The sequence below is a fragment of the Daphnia pulicaria genome, chromosome 5 (genome assembly GCF_021234035.1).
Source record: "Daphnia pulicaria isolate SC F1-1A chromosome 5, SC_F0-13Bv2, whole genome shotgun sequence".
NCBI classification, from domain to species: Eukaryota; Metazoa; Arthropoda; class Branchiopoda; order Diplostraca; family Daphniidae; genus Daphnia; species Daphnia pulicaria.
In genome coordinates, this window is record NC_060917.1 from 6,464,427 (window position 1) to 6,484,411 (window position 19,985).

The window sequence follows — 19,985 nt, forward strand, 5'->3', positions numbered from 1 at the left end:
CACGTCGTTTAACTTTGAACTGGACGGAACGTTCCGGTTTACACAATAGCGGACAACAATAGAAATTGACGGTATCCTCGTGCGGATGTAGTCGATATCAGTATCGGTGACTGTTGAAAAAATGGTTTGATTGAATATGCTGATCAGTTGCTTTGAAAGCGCGTGCCAGACGTACATTCCACCGAAGCAAGGGTATGTTTTCCTTTTCTTTTTTTTGTTTTCCTTGTGGGTTTTCGGCTGACAATGTGATCGTTTTGCAGCCCAGTACCACACAAACATTTTGCCAGGCTGAACTTAACTGTCACGATTTTTCTTTTGTATTCAAATGAGTTTTAATTGACATTTGTAATTTTTCCTTCAAATTGTGGGAAGAAAAACTTATAGGGTCGACAAAATTCTTGAACTACTTGATGGATTGATAGGAAAAAGTAACTTTTACGAATTAAAAATAGTGACCTATCCTTTTGTAGAGCTGTTAATTAGGCAAGCAATTTTGGCACAAGTACTATAAATGAATTTGTTGGTGCTCTCCTGGGTAATGATTTGATTTTAATCAATGTGATTGTCCAAACCCTCTATGAGTAAGTTGAGAGCTGAATCCAATTGAGCTAGTTTAGTTGCCCATTCATCGATGTCGGATGGAGACGTCGTACTTTTCACCTTGTCATCAAATACCTTCTGGCCGTCAGTGCTATTGCTCGGAGACTCCAGCAGTCTCCCATCAGTTCCAGTAGGAGGTAATCCATTGCTCGCATTTATATTTTGGCTCGACAGTAACTCGGTGAATTCTAGAATTTTCAAGTTATCGCTGGAACATTTGGGCGGTGATTCAGCTGCAATGGATTCAGTCGGTTTGTCTTCACTCATCACTGACCCGGTAATGTCGCTGTTTGATGGCACTTGTGTGTATTCCATGTGTTCAGTGTATGTCAGGATCTTTTTACTGTCGGTTGCGATCTTGAGATTGGTGAGAGCCGTTTCTATGTCTTCAATGGTCGCCGGATGCAGTTTGAACGAGCGCAGACCTTCAGCAGTTGGAAACGACTCGGTCGATTTGCCATCAGACACTTTTCTCTGTGGTGTAGTCGGTGGGGTTGAACTGTTTGGACTCGTCGAGTGGTCCAAGCCTTGGCTCTCTTTAACAGATAAGGTTTTATTTTATTTACTTTTTTTCTCTTTTGGACAGGTAGTTAAAATTCTCTTTGTTTTACCTCTGAAACGGATGTTGGAGGATTGCTGTTGTCGGATTCCGTTGCTGCCAAACTATTTATGTTATCTGTCAACAGAGTTTCGGGTGGTTGCGATCCAGCGATTGTGTTGGATGACAATCTTGCATTTGCAGACGTGGGACTGGATGGCAGGTTTGCAGCTGTCGGTTCATCAGCGATGGACTCGAGTAAACGACGAGCAATGGTCGTTTGCCGTAGGGCTTCTTCCGCCAAGGCAAGGAATTGAGAGCTACTGAGAACCTTGGTGCTAGAGCTGACGGATTTGTTTGGTGATTGCCGTTCCGATGCAGGTATTGTAGGGAGCGATGTAATTTGATTCCTGCCTTTTGCTTGTTGAGGTGACGACACACTCTCCTGGAGCTCATCCAGCAACAAATCTGCAAGAAAAACCAAATAATTCACAGGTGAGAAAGAAGAAAGCACAAGTTGTATAGAGTTTTTCATGAGATTTAATAGTCCACACCTAGATTTTGGTCCCATTCGGAGATTGGATACTGTGTCTCGTACAGTTGTATTTCCTCCGCATCTCCATTAAGGTTCCATGACTGCTGATGACTGGTGGTACTCATCGATGTTGAATTCGGTATATCTCCCATTTCTATCTTTAGTTTTTCCTTTATTTTCTGTGTTCAACATGGTAATATTATAACAATTAATCATCCGTTTTCCGGATAATTTACAAGGGTAGTAAAAGGACACTGCAATAGGGCGGAGTTGAATGCAACAGTCAATCGAGAGACAGGTCGATAAATTCACGGCCGTCGATATGCTGATAGTCGATAGACTCTTGTGCGCAGTTGTTTCTATGTGACATTTCCATTCGGTGCGCGACTTGAATAGTCTAATCTCTCCCATCAGCCAATAATATATGGACAGCGACGCATATGGACAATCACGCGGACATGTTGGGAACCAAGATCACCCATCAAGGTTTCCCTCGTCTTCCGCTTTACGGCGCAAACCCAAATCGCCATTTCCCCGTTTATTGTTGAAGTAATTCTCTTTTGATTCATGACTCCTCCCAGTAGTAAACCAGGAAACGAAATAACCATACAACCAGTTTATGACTGAGCCCTTCATCGAACATCGCATCTGCTATCCACATTCCAGCGAGCTCTGCGACTTTTTTTTTACAGTTTCTAAACATGGCAGCGGAATTACAAGAGAGCGAAGCAAGGCCATCGAGTTACATTTTGTTTTCGCTCTCCCTTTCCCTAGTTTTGCCATGTTGACTCTACACTAAGAGAGAAGCACACGGCAGAGTTACTACAAGGCTATGACCATGGACGAAGATGGTTCGCCCTCCGCTGCAGTGGATACTACAAAATCGGTTTAGACTGTTGGCCGAGTTATTGCGAGGTATTTAGTTTTCAATTGAAATAATTACAATAAATAATACAGAGGATGAAATGGATGTGTGTTACCTGCTACGGATTGACAGTTGTGCAAAATCTTAATTTTATCCAGTTGCCAACGCAGACGATGATGTGGTGGATGGATGCCTGGTGACCACTAAGATGAGTACGTTGGGGAAACGGACTCTGCTGAGTTAAAAATTGGCAACAGCAAAGAGACAGTTCCGTATTTTCCTGATGGATCAACAAACAAATCGGTAACAGCGGCAAGGTCAAGCGTGAGTGAATCGAAAGACGGAGGAGAATGAGCGTTGCAAGCAGCACGATGACGGGGGTCCAACTGCCAACCCACTAACAGATTCCTTGTCCTTTTTCTAGACGTCGTCGATTCGTCGAGATTCCCGAATTGGACATGCGTGAGGTATGATTGGCTGATATTTGCAAATGGTGCAACGAATTTATTAGCTTTAAGGAATTTTGAACAAGTTTTTCATTTTCGCATTGACATCTACCACAGCATTCGCATAGAAGTATTCCTAAAGTGCGCTAAAAACACAAAATTTGAAAAAAGAGTGTTACCGCGCTAGTTTGTTTGGAATTTTGAAAATTGGCAACGCTTTAACCTCAGGCGGCCTCGTATTTCTCCATTTGATATTTGATTGACAGCAAAACAATAGAGCAAGTTTTCTTTTTTCCAGGTACAAAATGCTACCAAAGCATAGCTAGCTACCATCATGAAAATAAAAGGAAAAGAGGGGTCAGATACCTGGCGTATACAGACATTCAGAATTGTTGTGGTACTGAAATTTTACAGTTGGTATGTATTCCTTTACACTATATATGTAGTTTATATTCTATTGTTTTTAGTAGATCAATGATTGCATTTATTAATTTATAATTCAGATGGTGGGATGGATTTTATCACTCTTTTGTTAAAGAGACATATGGACTTGATTGCACAAGACATTTTTTCTCATCTTGATCTCATCAGTTTAATGAACTGCGAGTTGGTGTGTCAAAATTGGAATTCAGCTATAAAGAAAGGCAAGCTGTGGAAAAGACTTTATTGTCAAGAGTGTCACAAGTCTTCACTTCTTCCTACACTTTTTCAGCGCAGAGAAGCAATCAATCAGTGGGAATGGGAAGCTGACCGTTTGGTGAAATCAGAAGAAACCTTACTGAAGAATTTGTTCAAGACTCGGCAAATTCTCAAGGAGAATTGGGCTGTTGGAAACTTCCAGACCACCACAACTACCCTCGCAGGACTGAATGTATCCCACCTTAAAATGGATGCCAACCGCATTGTTTTTGGTGTTACTAAAGAATTTAGTCGACCTTTCGTCAATATCTGGAATCGCTGGACATTGGAATGTGAAGGAGTCATTATTTCTCCTGATTCCTTTATTATGACAAGTATTTCCGACTTGTTACTCTGGAAAAATCTGGTATTTTGTTCATTCGAGGATGGGAACATTATTGTCTGGGATGTGAAAGCTGGACGTGAATGCCAGTCTTTTAACGGCGAGGAAGTGCCTTCTAGAGAAAGTGTGGTTTCTCTTAAAATTCAAATGGCAAACGGAATTTTAATCAGCTGTTTCAGAACCGAGCCGCCCTATCCTGATCGTGAAATCGGCCACGATTGGGACAGCACAGTATTTAGCCTTCGACGCATTTCCGACGATGGTCAATTCTTCAGTAATGTCGTTGAAAGGATAGAACATATTCCGTATACTACTGTCTGCCAGATTGAATCGGATAGCAACTTTTTCGCAATTTTTATGGAGTCATTCGAGTTTTCAAAAATTCTACTGCGTTCAGCTGATCGGCATTTCCAGTTCCTTCATGAACTTGATTTCACCAACCAAAATTTAGTTCACTTTTCTTGCCACAGTGGCCGCTTGGCGACCGTATCAACTGAAGAAGATGTACAGAAAATCAAACTGTGGGATCCCAAGACTTTGAAATGCAAGAAAACCTGGCCAGCGCTGGTTAGTACCGTTCAAGTTTTACTCAGTTCCAATCATCTCGTCACGTGTTCTCACGACGATGAAAAAAACTCTCTGACTGTTTGGGAAATGCCCACTGAAACAAGTGAAGAATTTCCTAGCGAATTGTTTCAATTTCAAAGTGAGGGAGATTCTACCGCGTTTGCATTCGATGAGCTTCAAATTCTTGTAGCTTCGAACTGCACTGAATTGATTAGAATACCTATTCCCGTTATTAATGGGTTACCTGATTTCATCAACAGGCACCTCGTCGACGAGTTCTACCGGTTGACTGCCATTCTAGAAGTTACACATTTCTTTGATCCCAAAAAACCAGAACCGCTATAACAAAATATCGTTTTTCACTTTACACAGCAGACAGTAATTGAAATAAAACATTAGTTCAATTAACTCTTGTCATTTTCATTCTAGTATTTAGTAACGGAGATGGTATCGGCCGAATTGAATGTGATGGTGTTTAATTGATGTTAAAGAAGATGGAATAAGGAGAAAAATTTGATTTCTTTCTCAAAAGAATAATGATTTCTCTCGCTAGATGGAGTGCGTGCAAATCTTGCAGACGATATTATTATACTCGTACTCGGTGAGTGGCTTGACTCTTGAGCCGCGTACAGTAAAACAAATAAATAGATTGGTTTGGTTTAATTTTTTTAAATTTTAGGTGTGTTGATTAATTGACATACTAGAGAATGACTTACAAACTAATGTCCTCAATTGTGAGGAATATATTTCATTCTCGGTCACTAGTTTCCTCTCGAATGACGTGTTGTGTCTTCGTCAATCGTCAACCTAGTTGCTTACCAACATTAGAACCCTTTCAATTGATCGAAAACTCAGTGAAATCCGTTCATTGCAGATCGTTGCATACTACGACAAGCAATCGGCTGGAAAACAGAAATCAGAAGTTAGCCACACAACTGCCTTGTCTGATGAATAATGCACCTCACATTGTTTGGTGAATTATTTCTTATTATAGTACTCTGTATTCCATATTTCTTTATAAAACATCTTTTACATCATTACAGGCCAAGCATATTTAAGGGCATCAGCGGTATGTTGCAGATCGGTTGGATTGTCAAACCTTATTTTGATAATGAATTTACTGTGGATGACTTTCTTCGAGGAGCCAAACAGGCTATCTTTATCATTGCCAATGCCATCTCAGTGGGAGATCTTGAGAGTGTAAAAGAAATTTTGGAAGAAGAAGCTTACAACGAAATTAAGGAAAACATGAAAAGGTGTAGCAGTGAACAGTTGGCTCAATTTGCTTTATCAACTCTAGAAGATGTGTACATGACATTTCCATATCAAGTTGGAATTATCATGAATGATAATAAAGAAGGTACTTAATAGACTTTGTTGCACATGAATTATTAATGTTTATTTGTTTCGTTTAGGTGTTCAAGAACGATTCGTAGAAATTACAGTTTGCTCTCACATTTTCAAAGGACTCAGTGAACTGCTTAAAAACTCGGACTTCCAACGTGGACCTCCAACGAGCACTTTTCAAAAGCACCGCGATAAAATCGTCATCTGTAATTACCGATTCATACGGGAGTTTACCAAAGGTGTTGAAGGCCAATGGATAGTCAATGTGGTGCATCACTTCAATATGGCAGATGACAGCTAGTCTATAGCTTGCGTATATTACATCATTTTTCAAATATTTTTCTTTATTTCTTAAATATTCGTTTAATACATTGCAGATTGTAGTCCAAAACTTGTAGGTATTCAAGTCAACTAATTGTTATTTATTCTTCCTTTATAAACTCTACATGTTAGCTTTGCAATCATCATAGCTATACCATACATTGCTATCGCTCTTCTTAATTCAACCGCCCCTCAAAAACATTTGATTGCCGATTGCCTTGAAAGATGCAAGGCAAGATGGATGGCAGAAAAGCGGGTGCGCGATGATTCTTCGCTCGATGGTTTAGTGGTTTCTCTTCATTTTCTTCAAGTTTAATTATTTATTCATAATTTTTTTTTGTCAGTAATGAAGCCTGAGTTACTGAAAAATCACTAGACATAATATTTCAATGGTGGTGTAGCGTAAAATAAGAAAACCTTCAAAATCGTTTAAACTACCTGCTGCTGGTTAGTGGTTACCTAGATGCTTACTTTCCCACCAAGAGATGGCGGTTAAAAGCTCTGCAGACGGTATATCTGCAAAAACAACAAGATCGTGTAACAAGTAAACGTAAGCTACAATTATCAATGGTTCACCTTTTTTAATGATAATTTGCTATTGTTATTAAATCACAAAAAAACTTATTTTAAATTGATCGAAATTGATTTAAACCGCATGGAACGCATTGCATTCTCGTCCTACCGTATTCTCTTGAATCAATTTCAAGGACATGCCACAGACTGTGGACATGCAAATGTTTGAAGGTTTTCAACCTGATTATGATTAATGGGAAAACTACCTTTCGAAGCTCATTGTCTGTCATTACTGATTCATTCGTGAGTACACTATGCATATGTAAATGACTAATGGAGCGTCAATATGGTTCACCACCTTCAAATACTAGTTTATTTTTTGAAAACAAGCAAGAATAGGAGATTCACCAAAAGTGTAGGTCTATTGAATATAGATTTCCCGCCAATGACCTATCATTAGACTCCGATGATCGGTGAGCTGCTCCAGTGTAAGAAAACACACATGAGGACCTAAAATTGGTAGGAATACAATCGCTTGGGATACAAAGGAAGATTTGTTTGAAAGGGCGAGATCAAAATGTTCTTCTGAAGAATGAAATGCAGTATTCCACTTGTTTTACATATTTGGTTTTATTCGCTGAATTCTCAGGTGGCTTAGTTTGACCTCTAGATGGCCTCGTTTGTTTTTTGTTTTTTTTTTGGTAGCCGCACTGCACCACCGCAGACGATTTTCGTAGTTCAAAATAGTTCTTAGTTCAGCATGGTTCAGACTTCAGACTTCCAGCAGATTTAATTGAGCCCAACCAAGTTTGAGTCTCGATACATAAATTCTAGTCTTTTCAAGTATGTCATAGATTATTTGGCTTATCAAAGAATAAATTACAGATTAATGTCGTCAACAGTGAGAAAAGGAAAAATCTTTCACATTCATTCGGACGTATCCTTTGTAATAATTGCTTCAATTAACCACGTGCCTGCATGCCTGGTTCTTAATCAGAGCAATCCCCGATTATTCGAAAACTCTGTAATTCTACAACACCGATTTGTACAGAAAGAAGAACAGTTGACAGTTGTCTAGAAATTGACCCAAATTGTATCGAAAAATTCTTATTTTCTATTTCTCAACTGCACTCTCTGATGATCACTGGTACACAACAACTGGTAAATTTGCTAACATATTATATTCAAAGACCCAATTTAATGAAATCTTGGACAGGCCACTGCTCAATGTGAAATCTGAGTTGATATATTGGAGTTTATTGTCCTCTACATTTTTAGAAAGGCTTTGAACTGGGGGAGTTCTTCAGGAGAAAATAAAACAAGCCCTTTATCATTCTCAAGGAAAACATGAACAAATGTAACAGTGACGAGTTGACCCACTGATTTGGTGACAACATTTCCATACCAAGTATCTTGCCTCGTTTAAAAAGGTGTACTATACACCTTCATTGGCCAATTACATATTACTCTATTGAAATGGATTGAATATTTTTATATTATACATGCAGGTGTTCAAAAAAAGGTTGTAGAAATCTTAGTCTTAATAAGAAAGAAGAGAAGTCTGAAGCCAAATGTTTAATTGTTTAGCGCTACCAATTCATCCGTGAGATTACCCACTGAGGCGTAGAGGACCAGTCGAGTATGAATGCGATTTACTCATTTAAATTTATCTTCTCACCACCTTGTGAGTATGAAAAAAGAGAGGGAGAACAAAGGATTCACCGAAAAGATGTATTGAATGGAATCGAGATTGGTTTCACCACTTTTTTTTTCTCTTATCATTCCTTTTAGGGAGACCTTGAAAATACATGTGCCGAGGATACATAGGAAGAGTGACTTGTAAAAGGGGCGAAATGAAAATAGTAAAATTGAGAAATGAAGTGCAGCAGCATTTAACCCGTTTTGTATTTAGTTTCGATGGCTGCCCAGTCTCCGGGGTGATTGTCCTTCATGAATTTGATGATTCGGTTGGAGTTCTCAACCTGTTTGGGTGTGCACCCACTGCAACCCTCATTCAGTACTCGGGGAATCATAACTATTTAAAAAATTATGACAAGTTAAAAATGTGTTTCAGCGCAAGTATTTCATAGATTTCTTGTTTTTACCTTTCAAATCTCTGCCGTTTTGTTCGCAGCGACCACGTTCCAAGGTGCAATCGATGTAGCGCTTGACGAGCTTTTCGTTCTTCAGGACATTGTCGACATCGACGTTTTCGAGTGCCAACTGGGCGGAGACGGTAGCGGCTAGGGCAGCCAGCACTACTAGGACTACGACGGTGGACTTCATTCTCCTTCTGCGTTTAAAGATAGACTGGTATGAATTGTCAGGAGCGCTAGCGTGTTTTTATCCTCGCCAGCTGGGAGGAGACTGGGGACGTGTTCATTAAGGTGCGAGACGAAGAGAAAGTGTGTTGTCATTGAAAATGACCCACAGAGTAAAGGGAAGACGGCAAAAGAGAAAGTGGGAGGGGTGCACATGCACTTTCACCATCTCTCTCTCTCTCTGGTCGTATAGGATCCGTGTCTAAATGTGCTCTTTTCAAGCGTCTTATTTAAATGGTTCTAGACAAGGGATGAATTTTATAATCCTCTTAATAAAAATAAAAGACCTCGGCCTGGCCTACCTGTTTGATGAAAGCGTGTCTTCTTGTTGACTGCAGGACAACAGACGATGAGAATGACTGGTGGTGTCGGTCCCTTTTTATACTTGGCCGATGTCAACTTGATATCCTGCCCATTTTCTTCCTTCCCGCTTATTTTTATTTTCACCATGGTTGGCTTGTCTCTTTGTTTTCTTTCTCAAGGAAATTGTGGAAGCGCCGCAGCGTGTGTTTTTCTTTTCTTTTTATCATTTCGCTCATGTTTTATGACACAATCCTCACGTGACTTGGAGCCATTTTACAATTATTGCGCTGAAATATGTAAAGCTGGGGCTTTCTACAGGAGCTGTCGCGGTAAATACGACGATGGTAATTTATTTGAAAAGAATTTGTTTTATTTTCACTAACATTCTTTTATTTGGACTTTTATTCTACTAGAAATGTTAACTGGAATTAACTAAATCAAACTTTAGGATCTTTGGTGCCAGATAACGCCAATAACGCGCTTGAGTAGGTCGACACGGATATTAACCCCAAACAGGGATGCGATGTTTTTTCAAAGTTTCTAAATCACAACACATAGTTAACCTGTTTTTCAGATATACCTGCAGTATAGTTTCGACCCAGCTCATCATTTTCACTTCTCGAACTCTTGGTCCTTCATTTGACCTTGACATCAATTTAAGTTTTCATTTTCTTCGTTTTCCGTTTATTTTCCAACTTACCTGCCCCTTCTAGGTGCTGTTGCTTTTAAACGGTCGTGAAAAACCCCCTTTCTCCACCATTAGTCTACTAGAAATCAACAAACAGCCAGAAATGGTATCCAAGTTTTGTTTTAATGTGGGAAACTAAGTGTTTGCGTTTCTTTTTCTAAATTATATAGCGATAAATTCCCTTTGATAGGGTTTTGCCCAAATTTCAAACATTTATGGAGTATGTAGTTTCAAGAGGAGAGAGGTGCGCAAACCAAAAAAAAAAGCATGTCAGCACTGTTGCTGTGCGTACAGTCTAACTTGATCATGTAAATCGTAATGCACTCAAAAGTATCTAGTCCATTGGCTATCCAATTAAGAAATGCCAGGCTCACTGCGTTGTGTACGTTACATTCATTTCTACCCCTCAAGGTGGTATTGCGGAATAGTTGCCGATCGACGGTTACATGAGCTCACCAGATGAAAAATAAAATCCCTGTGAAAATGTCCAGAATCGATTTTTTTTTTTTTTTACCTTCAAGACAAAGGGAATCGTAAAAAAATCTCAATTTTTATTGCTATTTTTTGTCCTTGAGGTTATCTAAGGTGTTATTTGAAGCGAGCCATTTCTTCCCATCATCCGCAACTTTTTTTTCTCGTGGTACCATTGTTCCAACGTCTTGGAACCAAATCTTCTGTTGTTCATCAAGCGACACCTTCTTTGTAGTTTCCTTTTACGATATGATGAGTGTGCAGTTCTCACGATTCACGATTTCTCACCACTGTTACGTAACATGTGGAAAATCCCATTTTTTACGACATCATGTCTATTTGATTTGTGTCGACAGCAAGCGGTATGAAAGGTTTGATGTTCTTTGGTGATGTGAGCACAGGTTAATCGGGGTTAATCACTTTGTGTGCACCTGTCGTATAAACTATTATTCCTGTCCATATAGTCAGCCAACAGAGAATAAAGCTTAATTTTTCGTTTCATGGAGGTTTGCGGTCTTACGGGACTATTCTTATGTCTATTTTAATCCACATTTCGCTAAGTAAATGCTATTTAAAACCAGTTTTACCTGTATATTCGGCCATGAACTACCCCAATTACCACATCTAAATTACCTTGAGACATTTCAAATGGAAAACCCCGTTCACTGGTTGTTAGGGAGTTTGCCAATCGTGTGCAGGCTTGGTTAGACGGTTTTATTTGGTTAGAAATGTATTCCGGTTTTTCCCAAAATAATTGACAGAATGACTCATTCGAATCGATGTCTTTCAAACGTCTACATGTTACAGAGCGCCTCTGGTGGACAATACTTTTAAATGCGCATGGCAACAAAATTGAATGCACTGTAGCGGCCTGTCTGTCAATATAGGGCTTTGTTTTAGTCCGAACAAAAGGAGAAATTACGTTTTCCTAATCAGTTTACTGCGTATTTTTGTTTCCAAGGGACAGTGTAAAACTGTAAAAGCAATATTGAAAGTCAGCAATAGTCAATTTCGTAGCTTGCGACGCCCATAGTGGAATTGAAGGTAACAGGGATTGTCATCTCTTTTCTCAGTTTAGTTTCCATTAAATAAAATTATTTGTGTCATGAGGGTTTAAGATGTTGTTGAGTTATTTTGCATTACGTAGAATTCCAGAAATCAAGTGACGCCCCTCACTTTCTTTAGTTTGCCAAAATGTTATCGTCTTGAATCCTCCCCCCTGATAATGGTACACGCGTTTCTTTGTTGTAAAGAAAATATATAGTCAGTATCTTAGACTGTCATTGGGAAGCTCTGAAAGTTCTGAATATGTTTCTATTTGTAATAATTGATATACATGTATTATTATATCACAAATTAATTTTAAAGTGAAATTTTCTTTTTCTTTCCAGAGTTTCACCATGAAGACAGTTTTGTCTATAATCTTTGCTGTTGTACTGGTTACAAGCCAGGCCAAGAAGTTGAAGTCAAACAAGTATTTTAATCCCTTGTCAGATGAGTTTATCAATCACATAAATTCCATGAAATCAACATGGAAGGTAATATGACCCTTGTTTACTCACATTGTGTTTTGATGAATTACTAATGTTTCATCCTCCTAGGCTGGACGCAATTTTGGCAAAAATTTCCCGATGGGAGCCCTGACTCAAATGATGGGTGTACACCCAGATTCAAACTTGTACATGCCTCCATTGAAGAATGTCAGCCAGATGTTTAGTAACCAGGCTATTCCAGAGGCATTTGATGCTCGGGAACAATGGCCAGATTGCCCCACCATCCAAGAAATTAGAGATCAAGGCTCTTGTGGATCTTGCTGGGTAATTTTTTTTAAAATTTGCTGATTTTAATGTGTCTTAATTTTTCTATTTATATTGGTTTCAGGCCTTTGGAGCTGTAGAGGCCATGTCAGATCGTATTTGCATTCACTCAAAGGGAGAAGTAAATGCTCATCTCTCAGCCGAAAACTTGGTCAGCTGCTGCTACACATGTGGCTTTGGATGCAATGGTGGCTTCCCTGGTGCTGCTTGGAGCCACTGGGTTAAGAAGGGTATTGTCACTGGAGGCAATTACAACTCAAGTCAAGTAAGTTTATATACTTAATTTTTAGGTGTGCTGAATAATTAACTGTTTTTCTGGCGATATAGGGATGCCAGCCGTACATTATTCCCGCATGTGAGCATCATACAACAGGTGATCGTCCACCTTGCTCAGAGGGAGGCGGTACCCCGAAATGCCTCAAGACTTGTGAAGATGGTTATACAGTCGATTATACGCAAGATCTTCACTATGGTATGTCCGGTTTAATTCTCGTTCTCAATTCAAAATAACTAACAGTGCTTGTTTCCTAAAAATTAGGTGCTTCTTCTTACTCTGTTCACAAACGTATGGAAGACATTCAGTTAGAGATTATGAACAATGGCCCGGTTGAAGGAGCTTTAACCGTTTACGAAGATTTTCCTACTTACAAATCAGGTATGAAAGAATTAGGCCTTTTTTTATAATCATCTTTTATTGCTATTCTGATCTCTCAATTAGGCGTTTACCAACACGTACATGGAAAAGCACTCGGCGGTCACGCCATCCGAATTCTTGGATGGGGCGTCGAGGAAGGTGTTCCATACTGGCTTATTGCTAACAGCTGGAATACCGACTGGGGTGATAATGGTTATATCAAACTTCTTCGTGGGAAAGATCATTGTGGCATTGAAAGTCAGATCACAGCTGGTCTACCGAAACTCTGATTTTCTCTCAATATTACCTAAACGTATACAGATTAAACATTCTTTCTGTTCACCTTTCTGCCTTATTTTTCCTTCCTTTTATTATTTCTTTTTTCCAATCGAAAATTAACTAGACTGTTTAGGGTTTTGAACAAAAATAAATCGGTTTAGTTAAAATGATTTCCTCCTAATCTTCATTGTTGCATTCCAGTAATTGAAACTAAATTGGAAACCCTTTTGGAAAGAAAAGTAGCGTAGCCTACTCGAATTGTGATGCAATGCAGTTTTACCATGTCTCTTCCGTTCTTTATTATTGTTTCACAACGTAAATTTTTTTCTAATTCAAATCTTTGGGAATTTGAATAAGATTGTCCTTCGTGACGCTAGATGGTACTAGAATTACAGGAATAAAGCTAAAGGGGTGATACAGGTGAACATTAATTTAATTAGATGCCTAGTCCCTAGAGTGAGGATCAAATGATCCAGGAACATGCTGCTGTTGTGAGACAGGGTAGTGTGGAACGGATTTTTCATCTTCACCATCATTTGTGATTGACTTAATGTTTGTTGTTGCCTTGTAGTACGTAGCCTAGTAGTGTCCAAAATGAATAGAAACACATTCTGAATAACTGGCAGGTTTACCTTACCAACTGGATGTTTTCCCTTTCAGCAATCCACTGTCCAGCGTCCAGCACTGTTGCCCTGAAACGTCTGGAATCACTTGCAGACAACATGAACGGATATTTGTCTTGAGTGCCTTCTCCTCAGTGTAGAAGTTGAAGTGGCGTTCAATATCACCTTGGGGATTTCGTCTTTGGTGATGTGTGAAGGTGCGTGGATTTGTTTTTGATGAAATTTTGCATGGAGAATATTACGTGAGTACCAAAATTATTTGTTACCTTTGTTTGCCAGTTCTTTCAATTGAATGTCAACGAGCTAGATCGGACATTGTTTTCATGTTACAGTTGAACGTTTCTTCTCTCTGACGCTAGACAGCCATAGCTGTTGAAAATTTTCCACTTTTCCACTCAGTTTAAATACGCTTACTTTGCACATCTCTGAAGAATTTTCTCAATGCTACTTCAAAAAAATTTTTAGTGATAACTGTCAGTTTCTGTTTCAGCAACAAAGCTCACTTGTTAGATTTTCAATAATGTGTTTTTTTTTCTACTTCCGGTTTTCTCTTTTCAGTCAGTAGTTCAGTAAATATTCATTCGACGTACAAAATAACCACATATTCGTGATCCTCGTCAAATTTGTGGTAAAGTTCATATTTTGTTTTGTACGTTTTCGTACTTCCGGTTTTGAAAGTTTTCCTGAACTATAGTTCAGTGTCAGCTGGTTTTTTCATCCGTCAGATTGTCCGGCTCGTTGGCCCGCGTCAACTGACCGGCTCTACTACACCGATTCTACTACACCGACTCTACTTCACCGACTCTACTACACCGACTCTACTACACCGACTCTTCTACTCCGACTCTACTTCACTGAATCGGGGCAGCCTCTGGCCATCCGTCTATCCGTCGACATGGAGAAAGCCTGTGGCAACAGTGCCTGCAGAAATACCTTCATCTGCCACAACGACAAGAAGAAGTTTTGCTCCAACCGCTGCTACCCTTCTGTCATTGCCCGTGCGGCTGCTAAACAGGCCAGCAGGAATGGTGCCCTGGCTGGGGCGGCTAACTGTGCCTCTTTGGATACTGTTAGGACTACACCTGCTCAGACTCCTGCGCCAACCTACTACGAGACGCCTGATGACACTTCTACTCGCAAGACGAGGGACGATTCATGGATCCCATCACCACACTCAGGCTGCTCTCCCCCCACGGCACGCTTTGGCAGGCCCCGCCGGGATCCTGCTCCTTCCACCGTCACTCAAACAGCATGCAATGCAGGCGTCAACGTTTCACTTCCGGCTCTTTCTCCTCCACAAGCTCGGCCCTTTTCGACACCGACTAGTCGATCTCCTAGACCACCTTCAATCGTTCAGCCTACACGCGTCTCCCATGGAGACCTAGATGATCAACATCTGGCACTTCCATCTCCACTCTTTCCGTCAGATACCACGCCTCCTCCGTTCTCCGACGCATCCAGTTCTTCATTTGAGTCATCATTCGACGACCTGGACGGCGGAGTGCTCGAAGATGAAGATGCCTTATCTCCCGCCGACCTCTTTTATGAGCGCTGGGCCCCAACAATCCTGAACTGCTCCTCCAGGACTGAGCTGGACACGATTGCCTCTGATCTTGCTACTAACTGGCACGCTCTCACATTGAAGGAAGACACACCTAGCAGCGAGGCCACCTGTCCTCCACGCACCCCTCAGACGACCCCTCCTGGCTCCATTCCACACAGGCAGCAGTCCAGACAGCAGCAGCGGGTTCGCCGCAAAAACAACGCCAAGCGATGGGCGGCCGCCAGCAAACTTCAGGCTCTTTTCAAGAGATATCCCAAGCGAGCTGTCCGCAAAGTGCTGGGGGAAACTTCACAGAGCTACACTGGCTCGTCTGAAGCTGCAACTCTCTTCCTCAAGACCACCTATGAGAAGCCCCGACCTCCTCCAGATGACATCCTGGTAGCTAGAGCCGCGTACGACGAGTGCCTTTGGACACCTCCTTCGGATGATGATCTTTCCTTGCTCTCCTTACCACCTTCGAGACAGGAAATTGCCTACAAGCTCAAAAGGGCATCTAACACCTCTCCCGGGGCCGATGGAGTCGAATACAAAGATATTCAACGTCTTGACCCGTCTGGACGGCTGCTGGAGGTTCTGTACGCCGCGGTTTGGTTATACGGCATCCCGACTTGCTGGAAATCTGCCCGCACCATTCCGGTGTACAAGAAAGGCTCTCCGGACGACTACGCCAATTTCCGGCCCATCTCGCTCCTCTCCACCATCTACAAGCTCTTCTCCAGCTCCATCGCCACTCGCCTTACCACAGTGGCGTCCGACTGCGACTGGCTCTCACCGGAGCAAAAAGGCTTTCTTCCTGGGGTGCATGGGATCCAGGAACACACCATGCTTCTGGAGTCGGCCATTGAGGAGGCGAAACTGAAGAAGAGCAACCTCACCATCTGTTGGCTGGATCTTGCCAATACCTTCGGTTCGCTCCCCCACGACTTTCTCCACCAGCTATTCGCGTCCCTCCCGATTCCGACTGTGCTGCGAGACCTCCTCTCCGACATCTACACCGACAGCATCTTCCAGTTTGTGGTTGGCCGAGAACTTATCACCGTTCATCCCACTTCTGGTGTCCGACAAGGTGATGGCCTCAGTTCCATTATCTTCAACCTGGCAGCTGAACCACTCATCCGTTGCGCAAAGGCCCCTTCCAACTCTGGCTTTCCCCTTTTTTGCTCCATGCTGAAAGCCACAGCCTACGCAGACGACGTCTCTCTCATCGGCACTACCCCGGAACAGCTCCAGCCCGTTCTCGACGCTATGCTTGTGGTGGCGGCCAAACTTGGACTCCGGTTCAACGTTGGGAAATGTTCCTTCCTAGCAATTTCGAAAGGAAAGGCAACACACTCCACACACCTAACCATACATGGCACGTCTCTACGGGGACTGGAGGAGGGCGAAACTGAGAGTTATCTTGGGGTCCCTCTCGGAACTCGTCTCACCTTCCGCCCCGTCTCCGATCTGCCTGACAAGCTAACCAAGCTAGCTGACTGTGATCTGGCGCCCTGGCAAAAATTGGAAGTGTTCAGAGCCCACCTACTTCCGTCTCTCTCTCATCATCTTGCCACAGGGCGGGTCCTTCGTGGCTTCCTGGGCGAGATGGACGCTCGCTGCTCTGAATTTCTTAGATTTGTCTCCAACGTCCCCCACACTGCTCATAACGGCTTCCTCTATTCCGATCGCAGGGCTGGCGGCTTAGGTGCCTCTCAATTGGCAAAAGATTCGGACATCTGGATCATCGCTCGTGCCACTCAACTCCTCGATAGCAACGATCCGGTGGTCCGCCTCACTGCCAGAGCCCAGCTCAGCCAAAACATCTCCAGGGGATTCAACGGCAAGCCGCCTGATCCGCTGCCCCTCTCTAACTACCTCTCTGGCTCGGTAGAAGGCGGACTCCACGACACCCGTTTCTACAAGTGTGGCTCCAATACCTGGTCCCGTGCCAGGAAATCAGCACGAAGACTTGAAGTTAGGATCGATGTATCCGGCGATGAATCTACCAAAGTGATCGCCGACGACGTCTCCTGCCTCTCGCTGAAAGCTGTAAGGGGCCTCCGCTCAGTCATCCGGAAACGCTGGACAATCTCCCTCACAAATGCCTTGCATCAGGGCAGGGTAGCAAGGGGGCTACTACTCGACCCATCTAACGACGTTGCCCGCCTCTCATCTCATCGGACCTGCCTCTCATTCAACGAGTGGAATCTCATCCACAAGAGCCGCCTCGGCCTGCTTCCGCTCCTCGGGAATCCTGGTTGCTCTGCTCCCAACACCAAGTGCAGGAGATGCAAGGTTGATGCCGAGACTACCTCACACGTAACCAGCCACTGCCGCAGTAATCTTCCGGCCATTGGCCGCCGACACGACCTCGTGCTGGCGGAAATTGTGAAAACCATCACCAGGGCCGGCCATGCAGCGTCTGTCAACAGAGTCTTCCCTGGCTCAACCCTGAGGCCGGACATAGTCATCTCCTCGACCGACCCACCAACAATAATTGATCTCACCATCACCTTCGACGCTCCCGAGTCCCTCGACGCTGGCCATGCCAGAAAAATAGAGAAATACAGCTGCCTGGGGTTAACTCTGCCCTTCGTTATTGGCGCCTTGGGATCCTGGCTCCCCTCAAACAACGCAGTGGCCGTCGCCCTCAACATCCCCCCGGCTCCTTGGCGCCGCCTCCGGAGGAAGTGCCGTCTGATGGCCATCCAGGGATCTGTCTCCATCATTCATCGCCACATCCGCGGACATGGGGATGACCAGGAAGCCAATATTCCGGCTCCTTAATGGATTTGCTTGTAATTATATGGCATGTATTGCATGAACTTGTTCTGTATCGTTGCATCGTAGTGTTTTATATCTCGTTTTTCATCGCTCTGCATATTATTTCCATTGTTCCATCTCTCGTCTACCTTCGCCTAGTCAATTGAAATTCCCCATGGTACATCTACTACTCTTTTATAATGATATGTCTTTGTCACGCCGTCGTGAAATACAGCTCTATGTCTCAGGAAAATTCTCGATTTTGGCCAAAATCTGGATTTCGTTTAAATCACATCTAATCGACCCCAAATTTCATGGAGATCACGAATATCTGGTTTATTTTGTCGGCAGCCCGATGGTTGAGGCGCTATCGTCTACTTCCGGTATACTTCCGGAAAATTTGCATAAAACTAGCAAGTGAGCTTTATTCTCTGTACAATTCTTAAGACTCCCATGCCAAGTTTAGTAAACAGAAATGGTCTTTTTGATTACTTTTGTGACTTTTTTTTACTATCTAAGGCCGACCCATTAGATAGTGGGTTTTGGACGTGTCAAATAGATGGCGTGATAGAATATTGTGTTGATGTGCTTATGGCGGCTCGTTGTCAACAGTTCAGCTACAGCTATTTTCTTCAAAAATTACCAATGAATTCGTTGGTAAATTGGATATATTTCGTGTGCAATTTGTTGGGCATGTGTTCTTCTCTGTACATGGGTTTAATAACCTTAATATTTCTCATTCATTTCCAGGAGAAAATGTGAAAGGGGCATGCAGCCTACTGTCAACTATTGTGTTGTAAATCCTGGGACCCTACTGAATGTGTCATCCAAATGTCAGAGGTAACACAACCAACACTAGCTTAATCAAGTATTGCTGAACTATATATTGTTCTCATTTTTTATTGGGAATCATCATAATTATCGACTGATTCTATTAGACTTGCTAGATCATCAACCCCAGCATGGACCAATCTCTAATTCCATCTTCTAGAGAACCTTGGATAACTGATTGGTAGTTTAGTGTGTAAGTTTACTTGTCATGTCACCAAACTTTCTTTGCTGCCGTCTAATATGTATTTAAAGTATTGTTCTGCACTGACGTCTATCTGACATTGATGACACAAATTATAAACAAGGTGACTTAATTTTTTATTTTTATTTCTTAGGTTTCAAATTTTGCATGACAGACTTTATGAGAAGTCATGTCCTTTGAAGAAAAAGGACAATATTACAGTCAACAAGGTCCTTTGTTTGGTAACCCGTTGGCTACTACCCTTGAATATCCCTTTTTACTTCCTTAAACAGGCCCTCTTGATTTGAGGTATTGCTTTCTGTTGCTCAAATCTAATTTAAAGTTATTGTCATCCTAATAAATGTTCATTCTGCCAACAGGGTAACTCCTTCGCTACTTATCATGGACTTCATCCATTGGTGAAAACTGATAAGAGAAAGCTGTAATTCAAGACTGATAGTTGTCAGATGTCTAAGCCGGAAGTACTATGGTTAATCGCTCTCTTAATAACTCGTAAGTTCTCGTATGTTCCTCTCCCTGTCTTTATTGACTGTATGTGCCAGTTTCAAAAGCAGTTTATAACCCAAATGAGACAAAAGGAGTGTGTTTTATTTGGGTATAAATTGCTTTAAAATTTGCACAGAACAACATTTGCCTTGTACTGGACGCTTTGTTTATTAAATTTTTATCATTTAGGCTGAAAAATGAAGAAATGTATGAATTGTATGAATGTATGTAATAATTGATTCAATTAACTAGGTTAATTAAATTAGGATTA

The 19,985-nt window shown here is 41.9% G+C and overlaps 5 protein-coding genes and 3 long non-coding RNA genes across 12 annotated transcripts; 5 read left to right on the forward strand and 3 right to left on the reverse strand.

Moving 5' to 3' along the window:
• Positions 1-274: 274 nt before the first annotated feature.
• On the reverse strand, positions 275-2,806 carry LOC124340555. Of its 2 annotated transcripts, none has more exons than XM_046793147.1 (4): positions 2,654-2,806; positions 1,693-1,827; positions 1,212-1,606; positions 275-1,136 (listed from the first exon to the last, which is right to left on the reverse strand). In XM_046793147.1, exons 2-4 carry the CDS (start codon positions 1,823-1,825, stop codon positions 981-983), a joined length of 684 nt encoding a protein of 227 aa, XP_046649103.1. In that variant the 5' UTR covers positions 1,826-1,827; positions 2,654-2,806; the 3' UTR covers positions 275-980. The 2 variants fall into 2 exon arrangements, with proteins under 2 accessions (XP_046649103.1, XP_046649102.1); XM_046793146.1 differs by having other exon boundaries at positions 1,693-1,852; positions 2,654-2,791.
• A 2,243-nt stretch (positions 2,807-5,049) lies between these two features.
• Positions 5,050-6,330, forward strand: LOC124340516 (m-AAA protease-interacting protein 1, mitochondrial-like). The gene is made up of 3 exons (XM_046793097.1): positions 5,050-5,545; positions 5,616-5,932; positions 5,988-6,330. The coding sequence occupies exons 1-3, from the start codon at positions 5,280-5,282 to the stop codon at positions 6,218-6,220; spliced, it is 816 nt and encodes a 271-aa protein (XP_046649053.1). The 5' UTR covers positions 5,050-5,279; the 3' UTR covers positions 6,221-6,330.
• A 2,140-nt stretch (positions 6,331-8,470) lies between these two features.
• LOC124340573 (ejaculatory bulb-specific protein 3-like) lies at positions 8,471-9,467 on the reverse strand. The gene is made up of 3 exons (XM_046793167.1): positions 9,377-9,467; positions 8,859-9,046; positions 8,471-8,788 (listed from the first exon to the last, which is right to left on the reverse strand). Exons 2-3 carry the CDS (start codon positions 9,037-9,039, stop codon positions 8,646-8,648), a joined length of 324 nt encoding a protein of 107 aa, XP_046649123.1. The 5' UTR covers positions 9,040-9,046; positions 9,377-9,467; the 3' UTR covers positions 8,471-8,645.
• A 93-nt stretch (positions 9,468-9,560) lies between these two features.
• LOC124340590 lies at positions 9,561-10,550 on the forward strand. Its single transcript, XR_006918109.1, has 3 exons — positions 9,561-9,721; positions 9,791-10,171; positions 10,236-10,550. It is a non-coding gene; the product is annotated as an uncharacterized LOC124340590 (long non-coding RNA).
• An 869-nt stretch (positions 10,551-11,419) lies between these two features.
• LOC124340532 (cathepsin B-like) lies at positions 11,420-13,436 on the forward strand. Of its 3 annotated transcripts, none has more exons than XM_046793119.1 (7): positions 11,420-11,580; positions 11,928-12,074; positions 12,138-12,353; positions 12,418-12,618; positions 12,681-12,825; positions 12,892-13,008; positions 13,072-13,436. In XM_046793119.1, the coding sequence occupies exons 2-7, from the start codon at positions 11,937-11,939 to the stop codon at positions 13,275-13,277; spliced, it is 1,023 nt and encodes a 340-aa protein (XP_046649075.1). In that variant the 5' UTR covers positions 11,420-11,580; positions 11,928-11,936; the 3' UTR covers positions 13,278-13,436. The 3 variants fall into 3 exon arrangements, with proteins under 3 accessions (XP_046649075.1, XP_046649074.1, XP_046649073.1); XM_046793118.1 differs by lacking the exon at positions 11,420-11,580 and adding an exon at positions 11,746-11,764; XM_046793117.1 differs by lacking the exon at positions 11,420-11,580 and adding an exon at positions 11,830-11,856.
• Positions 13,329-14,149, reverse strand: LOC124340587. Of its 2 annotated transcripts, none has more exons than XR_006918104.1 (2): positions 13,904-14,149; positions 13,329-13,845 (listed from the first exon to the last, which is right to left on the reverse strand). It is a non-coding gene; the product is annotated as an uncharacterized LOC124340587 (long non-coding RNA). The 2 variants fall into 2 exon arrangements; XR_006918105.1 differs by having other exon boundaries at positions 13,899-14,149.
• A 635-nt stretch (positions 14,150-14,784) lies between these two features.
• LOC124340739 lies at positions 14,785-18,219 on the forward strand. Its single transcript, XM_046793346.1, has one exon. The coding sequence runs from the start codon at positions 14,785-14,787 to the stop codon at positions 18,217-18,219; it is 3,435 nt and encodes a 1,144-aa protein (XP_046649302.1).
• Positions 18,220-18,758: 539 nt separating this feature from the next.
• Positions 18,759-19,684, forward strand: LOC124340584. The gene is made up of 5 exons (XR_006918101.1): positions 18,759-18,852; positions 18,946-19,035; positions 19,134-19,219; positions 19,362-19,516; positions 19,588-19,684. It is a non-coding gene; the product is annotated as an uncharacterized LOC124340584 (long non-coding RNA).
• Positions 19,685-19,985: the final 301 nt, after the last annotated feature.

Excerpts from the sequence above, each read along its gene's own strand:
- LOC124340555 (XM_046793147.1), bottom strand. The coding sequence starts at position 1,825 with ATGGGAGATATACCGAATTCAACATCGATGAGTACCACCAGTCATCAG. Across the intron at positions 1,607-1,692 it reads CGAATGGGACCAAAATCTAG|ATTTGTTGCTGGATGAGCTC; the intron begins GTGTGGACTATT and ends TTTTTCTTGCAG. Across the intron at positions 1,137-1,211 it reads CTCCAACATCCGTTTCAGAG|AGAGCCAAGGCTTGGACCAC; the intron begins GTAAAACAAAGA and ends TATCTGTTAAAG.
- LOC124340532 (XM_046793117.1), top strand. Across the intron at positions 12,075-12,137 it reads CCATGAAATCAACATGGAAG|GCTGGACGCAATTTTGGCAA; the intron begins GTAATATGACCC and ends TCATCCTCCTAG. Across the intron at positions 12,354-12,417 it reads GCTCTTGTGGATCTTGCTGG|GCCTTTGGAGCTGTAGAGGC; the intron begins GTAATTTTTTTT and ends TATTGGTTTCAG.
- LOC124340739 (XM_046793346.1), top strand. The coding sequence starts at position 14,785 with ATGGAGAAAGCCTGTGGCAACAGTGCCTGCAGAAATACCTTCATCTGC.
- LOC124340516 (XM_046793097.1), top strand. The coding sequence starts at position 5,280 with ATGACTTACAAACTAATGTCCTCAATTGTGAGGAATATATTTCATTCT. Across the intron at positions 5,546-5,615 it reads AATGCACCTCACATTGTTTG|GCCAAGCATATTTAAGGGCA; the intron begins GTGAATTATTTC and ends ACATCATTACAG. Across the intron at positions 5,933-5,987 it reads CATGAATGATAATAAAGAAG|GTGTTCAAGAACGATTCGTA; the intron begins GTACTTAATAGA and ends TGTTTCGTTTAG.
- LOC124340573 (XM_046793167.1), bottom strand. The coding sequence starts at position 9,039 with ATGAAGTCCACCGTCGTAGTCCTAGTAGTGCTGGCTGCCCTAGCCGCT. Across the intron at positions 8,789-8,858 it reads AAACGGCAGAGATTTGAAAG|TTATGATTCCCCGAGTACTG; the intron begins GTAAAAACAAGA and ends TTTTTTAAATAG.